This window comes from Sarcophilus harrisii, chromosome 1 (genome assembly GCF_902635505.1).
Source record: "Sarcophilus harrisii chromosome 1, mSarHar1.11, whole genome shotgun sequence".
Lineage (NCBI taxonomy): Eukaryota > Metazoa > Chordata > Mammalia > Dasyuromorphia > Dasyuridae > Sarcophilus > Sarcophilus harrisii.
Genome location: NC_045426.1, coordinates 500546067 through 500568776, shown reverse-complemented (window position 1 = coordinate 500568776; position 22710 = coordinate 500546067). Strand labels below are relative to the sequence as shown.

Genomic DNA, 22710 nt, shown 5'->3' with positions numbered 1-22710 from the left:
CAATTGAGGAAACTGAGGCAAACAAATTAAGTGAGCTACCCAAGATCACACAGCAAGGCTATGTTAGGCTGATTTTGAACTAAGGTTTTCCCTAACTCCAGGACCAATTCTCTTTCCATCGCTATTTCTGGCTGCCACTAGAGAAAATAGAATTGAGAATGTAATGTAAAGATGACAGGAATTTAGAAGATCCTTGCCTTCCCTCCCTCTCCACCTCCTGCCTTGCTCCTCAGCAGATAATATGGTTTCTATGGATGAGGAGCTTCCAAAGCTGAGGGAATCAGAGTGAAGACTATTTTTTTTTTTTTAATTTCGGCCCTGAGATTTGGTCCTTTTACCCAAAATTTAATAGGGGAAATAGTTGAACATCTAGAATGTATGATAGATCAAGGTTTAAAAGGGAAGAGAGATCCTTGGAAAAAAAATCACAAGATTCAGGACTAGGTGGAAAATAAGAAAGGAGAGCAGATAGACACACACACCTAGTTTTCATGTGCCCCCTGGGACATTTCTGGTAACTTTCTAGGAACTAGGAAAGACTTCATCTCCAGGCTGTTGAAAGCTAATGCAACCAAATGGAAGCAGAAGATAGACTAAGGCTGAGGTGCCTGAAGGTTCTAAGAGGGTCTTAATCTACTACTGTTCACAGATGGGGCAAATTAGGGCTTTGTCAGGTCAGTAATATCCCCCAAATAGCTCTAGAATGATGAGTAGGCAAGCCTATGAATTTATATAAGCTGTGCTAGATTGCCAAATGAAATGAATGAAAAAAAAAATTGGCACACTGATTGAGCTGTGAACAAATGATGAAAAATGAATAAATTAAATAAGGATTTTCTTTTAGAAAACTAGTATTAGTGAAGTGAGAAGTTGTAGATTAGTTTAATTCAAATAAGTCAGGAATCCCTCTACTCCCCCATTTTTTTTTGTCCCAAGAGCTTTATTATTCCATTAGTTTTAATATTTGTTTTCAGTTCCAGGACCAATGAAGGGCTGAATTCTGAATATTGAAGATATCAATGAAAAATAGAGTCCACTCGCCTTAGCCCTCCACTCAATTACACATCTGTAGGCATAGAAAGGAATCCATAAATTATCCCTAAAGTAATGGTTTATTGACCTGATGAAACTTAGAAGGAAAGTAGCTTCAGAAAAGGGGAGAGTCCTATTATCCTTTAAAAGTCTGCCTGAAATTCTCTGCAAGTCATAGCGGGGTTTGGTGAGATGCTGCATTATTGATATGGAAAAAGTCTCTGATAGAAACAGATATATGTTTAATTTTTTCTGACTTTTGGACTGAAAACAAAGCAAATTACTAAGTATCTAAATGCTCAAATTTAATGGAAAAGTCCAAAGCAGCAGCATTTAAATAATAAACTTAGATAATTTGCAGTCATCTTCATAAGAAATCCTTAGTTATCTTCCTAGGCTTGTTGTCCATACAGAGTTCTTCGCCCCCACCCCCACCCCCCAACCAAATCCCTCAAATGAATTTCAAATGAACACATTATAATGATGATAATAGCTATTAGGCAGCAATCTGAACCTATTAACTACTTAATCCACCTAATATCCTAATGAAGTAGAGTATCATTCTTTCCCACTTTTTACAGCTGAGCAAATAGAGACCCAAGAAGGAAAGGAGTTGTTTAGAGTTATTCAGAGACCCAGTAGTGAAATGTTTGTATTCAGGCTTAATCTTTGCACTAATCACTGCCAGGCTATTACTGGAATTTGAGAAATCTAAAATCTCAGAGACCCAGATCTGCAGGAAATGACAATCTGCTCTGGAATAGTTGCTGCTCTGGATGATTTCTTTATTTAAAAGAAAACCAATTCAATTAGGAAACCTAAAACTTCATTTTATTATCCCAGTTCCAACACCACAATAGCTGAGACTGAGGTGGAAGAAGGTGGAAACAACACCATTTGATCAGAATCCAATTTCATAATCTGCTTGACTAAAGGACCAAGGCCACCTTTCAGCAAGCCAGGTTCACAGTGTCTCTCTTCAGGAACTGTGTGTTTCTTCATCTTTCCCTTCCCCCCTCCACACACCATCACTAAACCAGTAACAAATCGCACCTTTTCTGTTCTGTCCCCTTAATTAAGCTACTTTTTTTTTTCTAATCTGTTATAAATAAAGTTGGGTAGGAGCCAATTTTATGTATTTTGCCATGGAACCCTAAACAAAGCACATAATATATTTCAGCTAGATTTTAAATCTTGGACATTTACTTGCATCTCTGCAGCTTTCTCTGTTAACCCTCTCTCCCCATTTTTGACCTTTTATTTTCTTCATTAGATAATAGAAATCTTTCTTACTTTCCCAGCACTTCATGGAGGGAGGGGGAAATTTCACTCTGGAATCTCTTTGCTCTTTTATTGGTTCTCGCTTGCAGAAAGGGACACAAATTAGGAAACAAACCTCTCATTTATGACATAATGAGTTTGAATCTTCCTTCTCCTTCCCTAACTCCCCATCGGGGGAAATTGAAGAAGCTTTTTTGTTTCTTTGTTTTGGTTTATGTTGATCTGAAGAGTATTACTCCGGTGGTCAGAAGAGGAGGGACTCCCAAAGGGACTCCATAGAGGCGGTTCTAAGAGGTGATGAAGAGCAGCAGCCTGTGTCCGAGGGAGACACTCTTGATAAAAGCGGGTCATAATGCCAGCCTGCTTCGCTGAACCCTTGCGATAACATCAGACAGAGACTTCAATTCAGAGTGAGGTAGATAAGCTTAACTAAAAGATTGCTGCTCTGCAGAGACTGAGGTTTGAGCTTGTTTGAGAAAAACTTACCGTGTTCATCCACAGCTCAACGACAGTTGGGAAAAGGGGGGAAAGTATGTGTTAGAGGGTCGATCCTACGAAGAGAGAGATAAAGGAGGGAAAGAGGCAAACAGAAACAGAGACAGAGACAGAGAGAGACCCTTAGGTGAGTGTCGTTGGCTTTCTGCTTACCCTTTTCAGCCCTGCGGAGCAGACAGGTAGTTTGTAGGAAAAGAGCAAAGCGCCCCAACAAGGAAAGGAAGCGGATAGGAATAGCTAGGAGGCTGGGGTAGGCAATGCCAAGATGCCAACCTCCATTCAGTTTTACCCCATTTCCATCCGCCCTCTCTTTTCTTCATCCTCCTTCCTCCTGGGCGCCTCTCCTCCCCAGCTAGCCCCCCACCTTGGACAGGGAAGTGGAGCCATTCCTTTTTCTCCTCTTCCTCACCTAGTTGCTCTCGGGGTCGATTGAAGGGACCCGGCAGCAGGCAGAAGAGGAAGTGGGGTAGGAGGAGGAGGAGAAAAAAGAGGAGGAGGACTGAGGAAGTCAAGAGGAAGGATGGGAGAGGAGGAGGTAAGGGTGCTGCAAGGGGGTAGAAGGAGGGGTTAGTAACAAGGGGGGATGGGTACGCTCCTAAAGAGGAGAGTTAGGAAGGGTAATGATTGCCATCCTGCAGCAATTTCCCTGTGTCATGGCTCGGTATCTTAGCAACAGCACTGAGTCCGGCCAGCAGAGCGGCAGCGGCGGCAGCAGCAGCGGCAAAGGCGGCAGCAGCAGCAGCAGCAGCAGCAGCAGCAGCAGCAGCAGCCAACCCCATTGAGAGGAGCAGCAGCGGCCGCCGCCGCCGCGGGCTCAACTCCACTCCCGGGAGCCAGAGCCGGAGCGGCGTAAGCCCGCAGCAGCAGCGGCGGCGGCGGCGGCGGCGGCGGCAGCGGCAACAACAAATCCAAGAGCAGGCAAAGACCTGAGATCACCGCCCGCGTCCCGCCCGCCAAGGCAGGGACCCAGAGGAGCAAAGAGAGAAAGAGAGAGAACTCGGTGGCCGGGAGGCGAGAAGAGAATAGAAAGAAGAAAGGGGGAAAGGGAGGAAGGATGAAGGATGGGGAGGACATAACACTTCTTGGAAACTCCTCGCCATGGCTTCTGTCACAGGCTCCGCGGCGGGGGTCTGAGAGTATTACTGGGGCGACCTCTCCTGAGGGCTCTCCCGGGATTCTGAGCCGCGGAGAGATGGGGGATGCGGGGAACCTGCATCTTCGCGCAACTGTCCACTCGGGCTGAAAAGTTTCTCCATGGTTCCTTTGTGTCGTCGTTGGCGCTCTCTTCCTGCAACCTTAGACTTCCCCAGTCTTCCTCGGTGAGTGAGACTCTAGTGTTTGCTTATAATGCTGCCATTTTGAACAAGTAGTTCACTTCTCAGTCCTAAAGCTTTGCCTCCCTGGCCTCCCCATCCTCCCTTCCCCCCATCTCGAACCCCTTTCCTTCCTTAGCATCTCATTGGGGGAGGTCAGTTCCCTTGTAGTGTCTACAAAGAGGGGTATGCTTAAGAGAAATTTGGTTCTTTTGCTTTTTTTTTTTTTCCAGAGGCGGACAAAACATCTGCTGCACTCATGTGACTTAAACATAAAGATTCAATTAAAAGAAGCGCCCGAAGGGGGTAGGGGTAATGCGGGGAGCCCTGCTGGTTGACTTCTCTCTAATCTTAAGAAATGATTTAAGAACCTGGATGATAGCTTATGTAGAGTCTCGACCAAGACATGAATCTTCTAGACCTGAAGCTATGACGAGTCATACAGCACATTGTAGGACCTAATCCATCAAGAGGGGAAAAGCTGAATGTCTCACTTGGAGGCAGTTGTATTTTTAGACACTTCTTTCTTTCCTCGACCAGCACCCTCCCCCATCAAAGAATCGACTCCGTATAGCACAAACAGCATTTTTTTTTTTGTTTTTACAAAATTAAAAGAATTGTCACAGCTTTAAAATATATATATATATATATATATATATACTTTCAACACTGCTGAAGGTATCTTGTTGAAGAAAAATTCATATGCCTTCTTCCCATATTTTATTGCCCACTGATAATCTCTAGTAAACTAAATGTTTATCTCTCTTCAATCCTAGAAATAGATTCTTCAGTGTCCAATTGGGGTAAGTCCTTTAAAAAAAAATCTGATTCCCCAAATCTTAAAAGAGCCATTAATCTCTGGTTACTACATTAAAGATCCTCTGGAGGTTATTTAAACAATCCTCAATATGTTACAACTAGATAATAGGTACACTTAAAAAAAAAAAAAAAAAAAAACCCAAACAGCTACATATCTGTAATATGCTAAGTAGTATTCTGCAACTTGTTTTTAACTCATAGATTGATTCTGACCTCTCCCTTCCTAAAACTATACTGAAATTGCTTAAAGATAAACCTTCTGTCCCCCTACTAATCCCTCTATAATCTAAGGGGGATCCCTTATGTTTCTCTTTATTGAAAATCAACTAAGTACTAAGGAGACATTGATTTGCAAACATTTTATAAGTCTGATTACCCCTGCTTTTCCTTTCCTTTGGAGAAAGAATGGTGTTGATATTGATATAATGGAGGGAATTAAGAGCAAAAGCTCTTTGCTGATCAAGCTTATCAAGAGCAAAATTCTATCCTGTCAATAACATTTGAAATATTAAATCATTCTAAAAATAAAGAATCATTTCTTAAACAGTATAAAATACAAAAGGTCCATGAGTAGTTCTTACTTTTTTCAGCTCCTTAAATACTCTACATCATAGACTTCCCATTTTATATGGAAACATCTCTACAGCACATTGAACAACAAATTATTCACTTTGGAGGGCCAGCAGGTGTGCAGTTTTCCAGGAACCAATGACCCCAAATGTGCATTTATGTGGTTACTTAACAAAGCTTTGAAGTAAATAATTGAACTTTGTATAGTACTATACAGGAGAGGATTGTTGATTGTTGTGTTCTTTTTCTATAAATGACCCCCTTAGCCTTGAGAAATGAAGGTAGGAGAAGGGGATGAAGGAAAGAGATGAGAAAAAAAAAATCCTTCATCAACCATATGTATGGCTAATTCCACAAATCATCATTCTTGTGTGGACTGCTCCTTACATAGCTAATCATCCACTCATTTGAATCCTGGGATTATGAATGATGATGGCACAGTAATAAGGGGATGAAAAGTGGTGTCTAATAGCATTAAAAAGGAGGGGAGGTTTGTCATTTTTCCTTGCACAACATAATGATACTCTGATCTACTAATACCTATCTTCAAGGTACCTCCTTTTGGAAGGGGATGGGAGAGAGAGAGAAGGAAGGGCTCAGTTACATAATCCATTACCTAAAACTACATATTCCAAATGAGGCAGCTGTCCAGATGTTTCATTGCAAAGGGAGGGGGTTGGTTGGGAAGGAAGTTCTGCTTGCCTTTCCTTGTAGATAAAATAATGAGCGGGGGAAAAAACTTTTAAAAGGGATGCACTTAGTTGGATTTGTCACATAAGTAAACCTTGCTGTTTCCCCAGCAATTAATTATTTGTCTGAAGCAAATACTCTTAGCCTGATGATTCCTGATGTATATCCACTTTAAATTCGAACCATTTGAATTAGTGAAACAAATCTTGCTATTGTTCCAGGGATTTAAAATCTATACTCATAGTCCATTAGGGTTAGGAAGATCCTTCAGAAGAAAATCCTTGGGAGAGCTAAGATCTTGTGTCTCTCTAGCCCTCACAAGGGCTCATGCTGCTAAAGTCCTCGACAAGTTTTGGGGACTCGGGACTTGTTCTTAATTTATTGAAAATGAGTAAGGCAGAATACCTGAGACACCCTTTGGCTATGGTAGTTGGTGGTGGATTCCACTGCACGAATTTATTCTTTTCTAATATTAGTGCCTTCAATCATCCCTCCCCTCCCCATGCCAGACCACCCCCACCTCGCAGCTTCCATACACAACATCTCGCCTGTTTAATTTACACCTCTAAGGTCACCACTCTCTAGTGAAGGGGGGCGGGGGAGAGGATTTTTGCGACTAAAAAGCATTATTGCTCTAACTCCAGTGGTCTTTGTCTTTCTCTTTGCTGCAGGCGGTGGTGGAGAAGCTAGCTTCCCCCCCTTACGAACAACTTCCCCCTACAACTGCCCCGCAGTCCAGGGGCCCGCGATGATCGCCACAGGGGGCCTCCTTAGGATCTCCGCAAGAAAGCAAGATCCTCTCCGCCCGCAGAGCCAGGTCCCCAAGCGTAAGAGGAAAGCCAAAAAGAAGCGCAAGAACGACGTGGTGGTAGTGAAGGGCAAGTTGAAGCTGTGCTCCATCTCGGGCCTGATCGCCCTCTGCGGGATCCTGGTACTTCTGGTAGGCATAGCCATGGCCGTGGTGGGCTACTGGCCCAAAGGCAGTGGGACCCACCGGGAAGGCACCAAGCAACTGTCCCCAGGGGGGAACGGGCATAGGGCCCTGGCCACCGCCAACAGCAGTGCCAGGGCCAGCAGCAACAAACACCCGTCGAGGGACCACCCGGGTGTTCTCAGTCTAGCTAACGCAGAGTCCAACTCGAGCTCCATTTTTGCCACTAAGAGCATGCCCCCTACCCGGGCGGCTGCCCCTTCCTCCTCCTCCTCCTCCTCCTCTTCCTCTTCGTCCGCTTCGGTAGGTTTTCTCTTCCAACTCTTCTCCGGCTACTTGCATTCTGACAAGCTCAAAGTCTTCGGGCCCCTCATCATGGGCATAGGCATCTTCCTCTTCATCTGCGCCAACGCCGTGCTCCACGAGAACCGAGACAAGAAGACCAAGATCATCAACTTGCGGGACCTCTATTCCACCGTCATCGACGTGCACAGCCTCCGAGCCAAAGACCTGGCGGCGGCGGCGGCCGCCGCGGCCGCTGCCGCCTCGTCCTCTTCGGCCGCCCCCGCGGGCCCCCCAGCAGCGTCCCCCCTTAATGGTTTCATCAGCTATGTGCAGTCCCGGGGCTTGGAGCTCAAGCCCGGCGGCGGCAGCCCGGGAGACGCCTACGGGGCAGCGGCTTTGCTGGCCAAGGGTTCCTGGCCCCCGCCGGCGCTGGGAGGCGCCAGGGGCCCCGCGTCCCCGCCCGACTTGGCTTCGTCCCCGCGCTGCCCGCGGGAGCCCCCCAGCCTGGCCGAGGCGGTGTACAGCATCTATCGGGAGCGCTCCATGCTGGCCGGTCGCCGCCGGGCAGCCGCCGCCGCCGCCGCCGCCGTGGCCGCCGCCGCCGCCGCCGCCGCAGCCGGCAGCGGCAGCCCCCCGCCCTGCAGCCCCCCGGAGAGCTGGGGGCGGCCGAGCACGGCCAGCTCCGTGGTGGGCTCGTCCCTCAGCGCGTTCGCGCTGCTGCCCTTGCAGGGGGACCGGGAGCGCGTCGGGGACGGGGACGGGGACGGGGAGGGAGCCAGCTGCAGCTGGCAGCGGTCTCCCGGGGAGAGGGGCTCCCGGGAGATCCCGCGGGGGGAGCTTGAGTTGAGTCTGACGGATCTCCGCGAGGGTGCGGGCCGCTGTGGCCGCAGGCGCAGGGAGCCCCGCGGGTCCCGGGACCAGGGAGCCGGAGCCGCGGCGGCTGCGGCGCCGACCGTCACCACGAGGGGGCAGGGCGGCCGTCTGCCCAGGACCGGCAAATACTCGGCCTTGAGACGCCAGAGCACAAGCGGTCTCCTCGACTGCAGGAGGTCCGCGTCCCCAGGCCCCTCTCCCGCCCCCAGCGTGACCGAGGTGGACGTGGACGTGCTGGCGGAAGCCTCCACCGCCACCCCGCCGCCCCTGGGGGCCTCTCCTCCCGCCTCGGCCCAGGCGGACCCCAGAGACTCCCCGTCGGATCAATCCAGCAGCAATAAGGGCTACTCCCCACTGCAGGAGGCGGGCACCTCCTTGGAGTCTATCACCGACACACCAGCCAGGAAAACCCAGGACTGTGCAGAGGACCCGGCCCGGGAGGGGAGCCCCCGGGAGGGGAGCCCCCGGGAGCGACAGACAGTAGGGCAACCTCAGCCAGTGCAGAGGCAGTTTACAAAAAAAGAGAAACTCATTATGATCTCCCGGTCTCATGCCATAGGGATGGAGGATGGAGAATTGGAAAACACAGGCCTGTAGAAAAAGAGGTTAATAGAGACAGAAGAGAGACAAGAAGAAAGAGGGAGCCACCCACTCGAATCACTGAATCTCCGATTCCCCTTTTCTCTGTGGATTTAACCGAGGGAGCCAGTCCAAATCCAAAGAGCTGCGGGGCAGTTTTCCTTGAATCGAGTTCACAGAATTTCTGTAGATAGCTCCAAGCAATTTTTAAAAAAAAAAATGCAAACAATCCTCTATGTCCGATTGTGATTGTATGTTCCATGAAAACCAAAATGTATTAAAACATCAGCAAATCTAGCCATTAGTAATATTCCTAATTTTCTTAGGATCAAATTAATATATTTTTGACAATAACAGTGCACTTTATTTCAGCTTCTGATTTGAGTCCCTCCAATGCCTAACCGGTTTACTCCACCCCAATTTGTGTCAAAAAGTTACTCGAAAACGACACGTTCTTTCCTACATAAAAGTAGTAAAGGGTTTTCCTCAGTTCTCTCAAAATGATCTTGCTAAATGTTTTCAGGGCCAAAAGCATGAGCAAGCACTTCAGTAAAAATCGATTAGAGCAATTACCTAGCCCAGATCCCTCCAACCTCATCTATCTACCTTTTCCTTTTTCCTCCCCCCTCCTTCCTTAAAAAAAAAAGGTACTTGATCCCCTCCACCCCAATACAGTGTCATCCTGTCGAGAGAGGATTGGTCAAAGCTGGGATCTCATTGGATTGTTACATTCCTAAATTCAAGATGATTTATTGAGTATTATTACACATGTATTGACAGTAGCATTAATCTTAATCTTTTAAATAAATGTTTATAAACAAAAGAGGGTTAATATAAATTACTTAATTTTGCTTTTGAATTAATGGACCTTAATGAAACACCATCATCTATAATGATTAAATTACATGGCAGTACAAAAATAAAATATTGATGCAGTGTATTCAAATCATGGCCTGAAAAATTTAAAATTAAGTGACAAATCTAATAGAGAAAAACAGAAAAATTTGCTTTTCTGGGACCAAAAAAGTGATACTTAACTGGAATTTACTTCTCAAGTATTCTCTTCTAGTAGTCCACACAAGGCAGCTAGTGTGGGCAGTGGATAAGGTTCTGGCATGGAGTCAGGAAGTGTCATCTTCTTGAATTCAAATCTGACTTCAGAAACTTACTAGCTGTGTGACCTGGACAACTCACTTAACTCTGCCTCAGTTTCTTCATCTATAAGATGAGCTAGAGAAGGAATTAGCAAATCACTCTTAATTGTTGCCAAGGAAAACCCAAATAGGGTCACAAAGATTTGGACATAACTGTAAATATTGAACAAGAAGTATAAAGTTCTCATTCTTGCTTTAATGATTGTCTTCTAGTTTTCCAAGATGCTAGAAATATACTACCAAATCATTTTAGGAGTATAGATTTAGAGCTGGAAAGGACATCAAAGTTCATCTAGTCCAAATTTCTCTTGTTAGAGATTAAGGAACTGAGGCCCAGGGACAAAAACTACTTGCCAAGATCTCACAGTAATCTTCAGTATTTGTATCTGTGGCTTCTGGGGCTGGAATCAGTCCTTTAATCACTGTATTATATAACCTCTATCCATATTTATTACCTCCTGATTAAATTGAACGGGGTAACAAAATTATTCTCAAAACAATGGTAGAGACCATTTGGTAATTCCCTTTATCTTACCACTAGAAGAGAATAATTAAGTTGGACGTTCCAATTGCTCACTGATTTTTATCACAGAAAAGCAAACTTTTCCTTTTTCTCCTATTAGATTTATCCCTTAATTTTTAATGTTCTTAGGCCATGATTTGAATACACTGCATCAATACTTTTATTTTTTTGTACCGCCTTGTGCTTTGAGGCTGACAGGGCTTTAATGCAGATAGGCAACTGTAGTTTTGAGAAGTAACCTGAATTCTGAAAGCAGAAGTGAGTTCATTTCATAAACATATAGTAAACACCTATCACATACCAGGATGACTTTGTACAGAGAAACAAAGACAAACATGAAATAGTCCTTGACCTTAAGGAGCTTTTATTCTATCACTGTTTTGGTGGAAGACCAGACATGGACCTGTGGTTTTATCAGTGTGGGTCACTCTTGGCATGGAAACACCTTTCCTTCACAGATAGAGATGAGAAACTTGTCTGTAATTTTTTTCATGATCACACAACTAGTATATATCAGAGGCAAGATTTGCAGTTTCTTAAAATTCTGATTGTATACAACATAATTGGGTCAAAAGATGAGGGTTAAGTAATTTAGCCATTTGCTTGTTTTTATTAAAATATTAGGAATTAATTTCCTAATAAAATATAACTAACTTACAAATAAGTCATATCTCTCAAAGTGAACTTCCTTGGGAATCCAAGGGATTTCATTTCTTTTGGCTATTTAGAAAGGGTATGATCTGTGAAAGCTATACTGTTCAATGGAAAGAAGAAATTCAAAAATTCAAAATATCCAGGCTCTACCACTAACAAGAAGTGATAGCTTGGGCAGTTTGTTTTAAACAGCCTCAATTTCCTTGACAATTATAGAAGTAAATGTTAAATCTGACTTTCCAGGCCTAATGTTCTATGAAAACACACTGCACTCTACACATTGCTTTAAACACAGTAGGTACCTAATGAATACTTGTCATATAGACCAAAACAAGTGATTTTAGTGAATTCAGTTTCCTCTCCTCTGCTTCCTCCCACTAAATGAATTCAGTCAAAAAAAAAATTGTATACAGATAAAGCTTTACAGGCTGGAATCAATCTTTGAAAATCTTCTAGTGTATTACAAAAATAATCAGGAGAGGTAGCATAGTATAGTGGGTATCTGGATGGCCCAGGATAGGAAGACCAGGGTTTGTTAAGAGTCTTGTCTCTGATAACCACTGGCTATTTGATGGTAGGCAAGCATTTAACCTCTCAGTGCTGTAGGCAATTCTAAGGGTGTAATTTGAAGTAAAGGTTTTGGCCAGTTTAGGAGTTTTCTTCTCTCAGAATTTGCTAATCCAAGGAAATCATAAGTCCAGTCCCTTTCTGTAAATAATGGCCTTAATGATGTCAACATTATTCCCAAACTAGGCATATATAAAAAAAAAAGTCATTTTGGGGCAGCTCAGTAACTTGTTTGGTTATAGCAAAAGTGAACTTTCATTAGTAAGAGCTATAAACACTAATGATACCAACAGATTGTGGTAAATCTCAACAATCCAAATTGGTTTAACTCACTTCTAAAGACCTTCAATTTGCACTGGTATTTTTTTCCCCCTAGAATAATTTAGGCATTGGAGTCTGATGACTCACTTTTAAAAGAAAAACAAAGTCTAGTAGCTACAATACTGTTCTCAAAGTCTAAAAAAATCAGAGGAATTGATTCAATTCCTATTCAACAAACAACTTGTATAACCTGGAACTACATGTATCTTAGTTTCCATGTCTGAAAAAGTTGAAATAGTATTTTCCCCTAAACATTTTTATAATTTTAATTAAATTTAAAAGTGAAAATTTAATCAAATTAAAAAATTTTAAATTAAATAACATTAGAATTCCTCAGATTGATCAGCTGCACTGGTCAGATTAAATATATATAGTTTGTTGCCAAATTCCAGGTCATACTGTTCTTTGAAGACATGGTCACATTGGGATGATGTAAGAGAACAATTGCTTATTTGCTTGCCTAAATATCAACTATGATCTGATTTCCACTTGAGCAATTTGCCTGGGCAACTCCTTGACTACCAAGCTGAAGTTAAGTCCATCGTTATTCTTTAGGGGTTGGAAATATGTGCTTTTAGTAACTCTCTCTGGGGAGTCCTTTGTAGGTTGTTTCAAGATTGTCTAATTCACAGCCTTTCCCTATATGGCAACGTAACAGCTGTGCATGTGCTGCTCGCTTCCCTAAAGGTATGTAGACCTACCGAAGCATGTTGGCAGAGCATGGATACAAGCTGAGTTGAGCATTTCTGAGAAATAAAGCACTGGCCTCTAACTCCCTGTTGTATGACTTCTTTGCCTATATCTAAGTCATGTAAGCAAAGGAAGTGTCCTGTATTAGAAAACAAATTTAAAGCCAAAGGTTTTTAAGGGTTAAAATTCTGGCTTTGCCACTGAGTCATATAGTAATCTCTTCTTTGGCCTTAGTTTCCCCATCTGTAAAAAAAAAGAGGGAGTTGGGCCATATGATCAATGAAGTGCTTTTTAGCTTTATGGGTACAATCCAAAGAACTTATATGTTTTTCTATTATTTCACTCATGCCAAGTCTTCATGACCTCATTTGGAATTTTTTTGTCAGAGATACTGGAATTCTTTGCTATATCCTTTTCCAGCCCATTTTACAGATGAGGAAACTGAGGCAAAAGGGTTAATTAAATGATTTGCCCAGGATCAAACAGCCACTTAAGTGTCTAAGGCCAAATTTGAACTCAGAAAGATATATCTTCCTGACTCCAGACCTAAATCTAATAGGCTTTGAAGTAGAAGAAAATTTCAAGTGCCCTATTGCCTTCAAGCCCACAGAGTTCTACTTTGTGGAACCCCTGGAAAACTTGGTATTGGTCACTTTGCAGCAAATGCCACCAGAAATTTGGTTTTTAATTTATATTAATACTCAATAAGCACTGAGATACCACTAGCTGATGATATAGATTTTTTTTAAAGGATCTTCCTACAACCCAAAGTACCTATATGTTGGGCTAAATAAAATTGAGTTCAACACAAAAATCTAAGCATTGATTATCAGGTTATGTTTATTACTCAATTAACAGAGACAAGTATGAACTTGCTTCAGAGCTGCAAGGTATTCACAATTAGATATATAAAGAACATAATTAGATTTTAATTTTCTTTTTCTGTCAATTTTTCTGTCAAAATGCTTGCCATGTTGGTAAGACACTTATGGAGAGGAAAACAATTAGAGATAGATAAGATAGATATTATAATATATCACAGTATTACATTACAATGAATTATTATACAGATAGTTTTCACTCTAAGGTTCCATTTACTGAGCTTTATTGTGTCAATTACTAGGTAGCACAGTGGATAGGGGCCTGGAGTCAGGAAGACTCATTTTCCTGAGTTCAAATCTCACCTTAGACATTAACTAGCTGGATGGACCCTGACAAGTCACTTAACTCTGTTTGCCTCATTTTACCCATTTATAAAATAAGCTGGAGAAGGAAATGGCAAACCACTTTAGTATCTCTGCCAAGAGAACTCCCAAATGGTGTCATAAAGTGTCACACAGACTGAAAAACCACTTAAAAACAAGGCTATGTAAAGCATGTTACACTGTAGTTCCCTGTTCCTCAAGAAATAGGCCATATAAAATGGAAGTGAAAATGGGTTCCATTTTCATTTAAATCATCAAAATGAAGGACTCCTTTACTCTTCTCCTTTTAAGACAATTGGGATATGCTTATTTAAAAAATTCATTTGCTTTCCTATCTCCCACCAATTACAGATTAACATTTTTTAAAAATATTAATGCTATCATAAGAGAATTAGCATTTTCCTTTTTTCATTTGGTCAAAATGTGAAGAGCATATTAAAGCTGAGTAATTTGTAATTCAAATCTTGTCTTGTAAGGCTTTTTTTTTTTTCCAGTTGGCTTCTTAAGATGTGGAGTGGATAAATAGATGAAGAACAGATCAGACTTGGAGGTTCTTTGCTGTAACCCAGAGTCATAGTTTATTTGGTCTATAGTTTGAGAGTGTCTTTTTGGATGAAGAACTCGGGAAGTCTTCCCAAGACTTGTTTAATTTTCCCTTTTAAATAAAATAATCTTGAATAGGTATTTTCCCTAGATTAGGTAGGAGAAAGGAGAGCTGTTTTACATGTTTGAAAGCAGCATCTTATATCCAACTGTCTCCAGCTGAAGTTCCAATCTGTATTATTAGGTCCAGTTAAACAGTTGGGACACTGAAATTCTAGTGACTTTCCAAAAATCCCAGTGACTTTAAAAATGTATAGCTGTCATCCATTTATCAGAGAAAACGAATATAAAAATCATGTGGGCTCTATGGACTTGAGCTTGTAGCAGGACTTTATTCCCCATCACCATATGGTACTCCATAGACCGTTTAAGCTATTTCCCAAGAGGCCAAGCATAGTCCCCATCTGCAAAGATAAATAATTCTGTGTGTTACAGGGAGCATTACATAACTGTAGGTCAGTTTGAAAGGAGAGTGTAAAATTGTACTTTTAGTTACAGTAATGAGGCAGAGTGAATCTGTTTCTTTTTTGTTGGAATTGTTCAGGTACATTGTGTGAAAGCTTAACTAACATCTGGGAACAAATCCTTACTCATATTTAAAATCCTCTAATCTCCTCCCTCCATGGCAATTTAGCCTGTGGCATCATGCTGCTTAGGAATGGTCTTGAATCATGAATATTTTGTTGATTTATCATCATGTCGGGATAAGATGATATTTTCTTTCTTCTTATGTAGATTTCAGATAAAAAAATTAAACTAAGTCTATTATATACTGGAGTGTTACAGAGTTTATAGGCATATACCAGTCAGGACAATTATGCTTTTCTTTATAATGTTGATAGAAAATGATAACTGAAGCTACTTTTTCTAACTGACATTTTGTGCCAATCCACAGAATTGAGATGAAAGATTTAAGAACAGAAAGGGGAAAAAAGCACACTACTGACAATGGAAAAATAATGGAACCTAGCAGCAAGCAGAGAAGTAACAAAATCAGTGTACTCCAGGGGAAAGAATTTAGGCAAGGAAGGATGACACAGGAAGTGCTCAAAAGATTTACTATTTCAATGCCACAAATCCCTATGTTTCAAAATCCTTACAGTGTTTTTCTTTCAATGTAGACACTTTGGTATTAATTTTTTAAAATAAAAAAACAAACAGTAAATTTTGTTTTTTTGAATTACATACATATATATACATATTCTTTCAGCCAACACATGACTAGTAAAGAATTTGCTCCAAACTTTTACATAATGAAGAAATTCAGCAATAACATTACATTATTGACAAAGCAAATTCATTTGATAATAGTCTGTTGTGGACGGATTGTTGTAAGGTGACTCAGTATAGTGTATTTTTATTGATCTGGAGAGTTATTACAATGATAAATTTAAGAAACTTCAATCTACATATGTATACATGATAGAAATTGGAAAGATGATTATGGTATAATCATATAACCAGAACAACAATGATGATAGCAACAAAGATGATCATTAGTACAGTGGTTAGCCAGGTATCACCCCTTTTAGCCTTCCTCTTACATTGCCCTAGGTTCATTGTTTGGGGCCACCCAACTTCTCAGGAGGGTAACTGGTCTTCCCAGTGTTCCAACTAGAGGCAACTAGGGGGCACAATAAGCAGAACATTAGATCTGGAATCCGGAGGACCTGAGTTCTAATGTTGCCACAGACACTTGCTAACCATGTGACTTTGGGCAAGAAACCTAATATCTAATCAGTCTCAGTTTCTTTATCTGTAATGTGGGGATAATAATAGCACCTGCCTCCCAGAGTTTTTGTGAGGATCAAATGAAATAATATTGTAAAGTGCTTTTCAAACCTTACAGAGCTACATAAATGCTAGATACAATAACAACTATATTTTTATAACTATATGTAATATAATAACTATGGTTATTATTATTAACATTATCATCATCATCAGTCAATTCTATTCACTATCTCAGATTACTGAGGAACAATTCTATTTTTGGCTCTTGCCTTCTACTTACTAGAAGGTAGCCACAGGGCAGAGAGGGGGGACATTATGTAGAGTGCTGGTTCGAGAATCAGTTGCACTTGAATTCAAATCTGTCCTCAGACACTTACTAGAGTACTAGTCCTGGGCAAGTCACTTAATCCGATTTGCTTCAGTTTCCTCATCTGTAAAATGAGCTGCAGAAAGAAATGGTAAAACACTCCAGTATCTTTGCTAAGAAAACCCCAAATAGGGTCACAGAGAATCAGACCAAAATTTCTCAACAACAAAGGGAAGTAAAAAAAAAAATTATATATATATATATATATATATAATATGAAATATTGAAATCATCAGTTTTATTCCCATAGACCAAAGTAATGAAGGCCAGATATGAACTCCTGAAGGCGAGTCTTCTTGATTCCAAGCCCAGCAGTCTATCCATTGCACCACCCAGCCACCTTTCCTGCATGATACAGATGTTAGAAAAATGAAATTAAGCAATCGACTAATATCAAACATGTATTAAGTGCATTGTGAGGCAAAGATCACATCCAGGCTCTTGATGAAATACAAAATTTTAAATTAGACTTGATCTTTATTTTTATTGGGTAATTTCTCAGCCTGTGTTCCACTTCATCTGAATCTCTCAGCTAGCATGACTAGTAGGAATCAGTCAGAGGATATCTCTGAACTGATTGTTAGGGTAAATTCTCTTCATTAAACATATTGCCCCGAGTTTCCTAGAATCGGACAAAAATACTGACTGAGCATGGGGCAGATGAGAGGGCAGAGGGTCCTATGATACTATAAAAAAAGTGGTACGATATGATACTTTAAAATGATACTATGATACTTACTCAGGAGTGTACAGAATATTAAATATAAATTAGAACAGCAGTAGAATTGCAATCTTTTCCCAGGATTCTTTCTATTTGAATGCCATCAAACAGATGAGAATGAGATAAGAATAATAACTGTGTTTTGATTGTACTTACTTTTCAAAGCACTATATAGTCATTATCTTATATATTTTCACTTTAAGGTACCATTTACAAAGTTATTTTCCGTATGTGTTTTCATTTGGACTACAGATCAATAGAATATGCAAAGTGGATATTGTCATAGAACAATTATTCCTGTTTTATAGATAAGCAAACTAAGTGTCACATGGCTAGCAAATGACAAATAAATGTGATTAATTCGAACATTTCAGGCAGTGATATAATTTTGCTTAAATGGAGGGCTATAATGATTTCTGTGGTTTTGCCTGAATTAGTCATACAATTAACCCAAGTCTTCAGAATATTTTCCTGTGACAAGAATATTTAACACGGCACCTTCTTGCTACAGCTCCTTGCTCCAATGTTTTATGCTAAGGCCATAATGCCATGGTACAGTTTGCTCAGTCATTCTTCTAGTGTAGTGACACAAAGGGACGGTGGGCTTCCTCTCTGTGCTAGCTTCTAACACTCCCAAAACAGGATAGCTAGAGTATTCATTGAAACAGTGACAGATATCAGTAATAATCCTGTGGTATTATTATTGGAATATTGAAAAGCATGTGCCAACAGGGACACATTCTGGCTCCTTCTCAGTGTTTCCTACATGTTTAACTGGGTACAACTGAAAGGTTCTAGCTAGGGTTTTCCTTGGGGATGCTTAAGTGTAATTCTACATATCTTATTTCCTACCAAACTGAGAACTTCTTGGAAAAAATTGTTTTCAGATTTCCAATTCTGCTTAAACTGGATGCTGATAGAAAACTATAAGCTGGGAAATCCAATACTTTGCCATTGCGGAAACGCTGATTCTTGGGTGGTTAGGCTTGTGATCTAAAGAAAAGGAATCAGTCCCAACTAGAATTTAGCTCATCTCTCAATTCACTCTAAGTAACTTACAATTCCACCTAGTGGCGGAGAAAATTAATTGCAGTTCAAGTTAAATGGACACCACACTATAGAATCTCAGTTGGGAAAGGCTTGAGAGGACACTTGTTATCCATCTGGATCAGGAATCACTCCTACAATACTTAAAAGTCTTTAATAACCTTCTTTTGGTTTTGGCCACAAACCCTTGTCAATCTTTTCATATCTCCTGGAATTGTTTAATATAAACTGTTTAAAAGCTTAATATAGCTCATATATACATACATGCATACTGAGAAATGCCAAACTTTTACCTCAAAATATCAATTTTCTCCCTAACCCAAACTGCTCCAGATGGGGATAGAGAATGGGGTAAATATGAAACATGATAGCAATCTGACTCTTAAACAATTTGGATTTTTAAAATTCTCTTTAATTTGTGGCAGAAATACATTTGAAATGTAGAGTAAAAAACATAGACACAAAGGATGTAGTAAGACTATGGCTTGCACACAATATGTCCTTCAAAAACTGTGTTCAAAGGTAGTGCAGTGTTGTCTTAGAGCACTGGTTACCTTCATAATGTGAAATTCAGAAAACTGGTAAGAACAACAAAAATCTGTGATATATGTTTATTAAATTTAAGCTTCCTTTTGGTCAGGAAGGAGAAGTAAAGATATTTGTTTACATGTTTCTCTTTTATGACATTGCTAAAATAGTCTTTCTTAGGTATGACTCTAGTCACATCATTCTTTTGCTCAAGAATCTCCAGTGACTCCCTACTGTCTACAGAATAAATAGAAATTTCTTTGTCTGACATTCAAGAGTCTTTGTAATCTGACCTCATTTTATATCACTTTCCTCTGTATATACTCTACAGTCTAATCAAACTAGGCACCTTTTTGCTTTTGATCTCTTTCCCCTCCATACTTCCCTTTTTTCCTAATCCAAAGAAATATTCTATCCTTTTGACCTCAGGGAAATGTCTTCATCTGTTGAATTCTTCTTCATTCTTTAAAATCCAGTTTGAATGCCACTTCCATGAAGTTCACTTCCACGAACCTCTTCTTCCATGGTAATGATCTTAGATTTCAAATAACATTTTGTTTTCTAATCAGCTTATATACTGATCATATAATATGGTAGACTGTAGTTATCTGTGTTCATGTCTAACTTTCTTTTTGATTGTGTCAGTGAGTTAAAATTATTTTTAAGCCTATACCATATGCTTGGCACTAGAGATATAAAGAAAAGCTAAAATAGTTTAGGAGCTTAAATTTCAATATGGTAAACAAAATGTAAATAAATCAATGCTCTAAAAAGAAAGAAATGAAATGCAACAGATTATACAAGGACATGGCAAAATAGAAGAAAAAACTATTTGCTATTCTTTAGATAAGTTTCCTGTAACTTTTATCCTAATAGTTACTACATCCCTGATGTCATAAATCAAGTGGATTTCTTTAAGTTATAAGTCTTCAGTTGCCATCTCTTCTTCCTTGACCTATTTTCTCATCACAATAGGTCTTGTTAGCTGTATACTCCCCAGAACCTTTCCCCTTTTCTCACTGAATGAATCTCCTTTTCTCTACTGATTTTTTGAAAACCTAATTTTTTAGCTTATCTATTTTAAATTGCCATAAAATGCTACTGATTGGTTGTGGATTCTAAAATGTACTAAAAACTAATAAAAAATTCATTCTGACTTAGGAAGTGGAAAATGCCTCCAGGAAGTCTTCCTTACTGAATAAATTTCTTTCCCTTTCAGCTTGTCTACTCACTTTATTTTATCAACAGTCTTTCTTTGACCATATGATTCTCCCTAGTCTCTCAAGAAACACATGCTGAGGAATTTCCTAATAAAAACAAAATCAAATCTAATTTAAAACTTTGTATTTCATCAAGAGCCTGGAAGTGATCTTGCATCTATCTAATAGATACCCAATATATGGTTGATATTGATTGCTACAATACTCAGATCTAAATCTCCATTTTCTAATGTCTAGTATCTTGCAGAGGGACAGGTGAGGAGAACTGAAATAATGAGAGAAGGATGAATTAAGAGCACCAAACTTGGAATCCAGAAGACTCATCTTCAGGAATTCAAATCTGACCTCAGACACTTACTTGTTGTGTAACTCTAGGCAAGGCATTTAATCCTGTTTGCCTCAGTTTCCTTATATGTAAAATGAGAAAGAAGTGGCAACCCACTCCAGTATCTCTACTAAGAAAACATGAAATGGGGTCACAAAGAGTTGGACACAGCTGAAACTATTGAATAACCACAACAATATCATACAGAGGGACTCATGAGGAGAGCTGAAACAGCAAAAGAAATATGAATCATAAGTTTAATAATGCTATGGTAACACCCAGAGACTGGCAAAACTGGAAGGGTGAATTTCAGGACTGATTTTTCCTGACTCTGGTTCATTTTTCTGATATGTTCAAAGATTTCAATAATCAGCTACATAATTCAAATTAGGGCTCAACTCTCTCATCTTTTCTCATAAGTATTCTGATACTATTTTGTTTCCCACACTTTTTTTGTATCAAAAGGAAAGGTAATTTGAGGTCCACACCTTCCTTTGAAGTTGAAATCTGTTATTTATAAAGCAACACAGGAGGAACATGAACAACTCATTTCAGAAAATCCAAAGATAACCAGCCAAACTATTCAAGATAGGAATTGGAAAGTCTACTAGAAAGAGTATCAGAAGATATAGGTCCTGGTTTGGGGTCTGCCACTACTTCTCGGTGTGATTTTAACCAAATTATTTAGTCTCTTTGACTTCTGTTTTGGGCTGGGTCTGAGTCAAACCAGTGCCCTCAGTATATTGGACCTTGGAAGAAAATGAGACAGTCTTTAGGCTATCCTGTTAACAAAAAGGGTTTTTACTTAGCCATAATAGAAGGATATTTAATTTGGGTTTAATAAGGCATTAAGGACATCTAGAATTGATTCAGTTGATTCCCTAGTTTGACTTGCCCAAAGTGATCCATTGGCCAAACCTCTAAATCTCTCTATTAGCGACCCATCCATCTCCCTCACACTGCCCAGTCTGCTTTTATACTCAGGGAATAAAGAAGTTCAGATATCAACAGTTCCTGAACAGAACCTGAACAATTCCCTAGGAATATCTCAATAGTTTTTAAAGAAAACATTAGCATAATCTGCAGAAGGGATGAGGGGTTGTGATGTTGTTGTTGGGAAGGTGGTTGAGTTGCATACCTGGAAAAGTTAGATCAAAAAATATTTTCTCCCAAAGTCTGTATGTTTCCTCCAGTTAAATTAAAAGAAAAGACATGAAATATTCAGACATTTGTTTCTATTCTCCACTTTACCTTTGACACAGGCTGAGAGAGAGTTTAAACAGTTTTTCTTTAAATGAAGTAAAATTTTTGAAGAAAAAAAATCCCAATTTATCTTTATATATTAAATCCAACAGAGATTATTGCAGATATTATTGCCAGAATCACTAAGTAAATCCTCTATGAAGATATGTTTATTAGTAAGAAGCTTTAAAATTGAAAATGTTAGGATGATAATGTTCTCTAGTAAATCTGGCATTTTGAGAAGGCAAATAGAACACTTGAAAAAAGTAAGAGAATTGAAAAGGCTAATTCAGTGACCTATATGCTAATCCTTCAGAGTTTATGTAACCACACGTCTCAGGAAAGGGCTGTTCGGAACATGGGAGAAGACTCAAGTGTCTTAGAATCTTGAGCTCTTGATTCTACAGTTTTTTCCATTTACATTCCTAATGTCATTTCGGCTTTATACTTGAGATTTTACTAGCCCCATACATATGACTACTTTAGAAGAAAATAAATGCATTCTATTTAAAACAACATCAATAACTGCGAGATAGTAAAAGGGAAAAAGAAATTTAACTATTTTACTAAAAATATAGTTATTATTTATCTCCAAAAATTTCCCTCCCTCTTTAATGCACCTCCCTCACAATGGATAATAAATTGGATGGTATCTCCTGGAAACACATGTAGCTGAAAAAAATTTCAATGCAATTTAAGTTCATGTTTTCAGCCTCTTGGATTCTCAAATTATAAGAATGCCAAAAATGCAAATAGCCTTAAAATTATAGACAAATTGCTGACAAATATAGACAATTCCTGACAAATTGCTGTGAATACTTTCCAGGGTTTTTTTTTTTTTTAATAGAAGTTGAATAAAAAGGTGCTTTGGTCATACTATCTCTGTCTGAACAAATGCCAGTTTTGAGTTCTGATTAAGTCAATGGCAATTAAATATAATA

At 39.9% G+C, this 22710-nt stretch overlaps 1 protein-coding gene across 1 annotated transcript; it reads left to right on the top strand.

The window, feature by feature from the left end:
• Positions 1-2888: 2888 nt before the first annotated feature.
• On the top strand, positions 2889-12859 carry TMEM200C (transmembrane protein 200C). The gene is made up of 2 exons (XM_031946620.1): positions 2889-4127; positions 6872-12859. Exon 2 carries the CDS (start codon positions 6949-6951, stop codon positions 8884-8886), a length of 1938 nt encoding a protein of 645 aa, XP_031802480.1. The 5' UTR covers positions 2889-4127; positions 6872-6948; the 3' UTR covers positions 8887-12859.
• The last annotated feature ends 9851 nt before the right edge of the window (positions 12860-22710 follow it).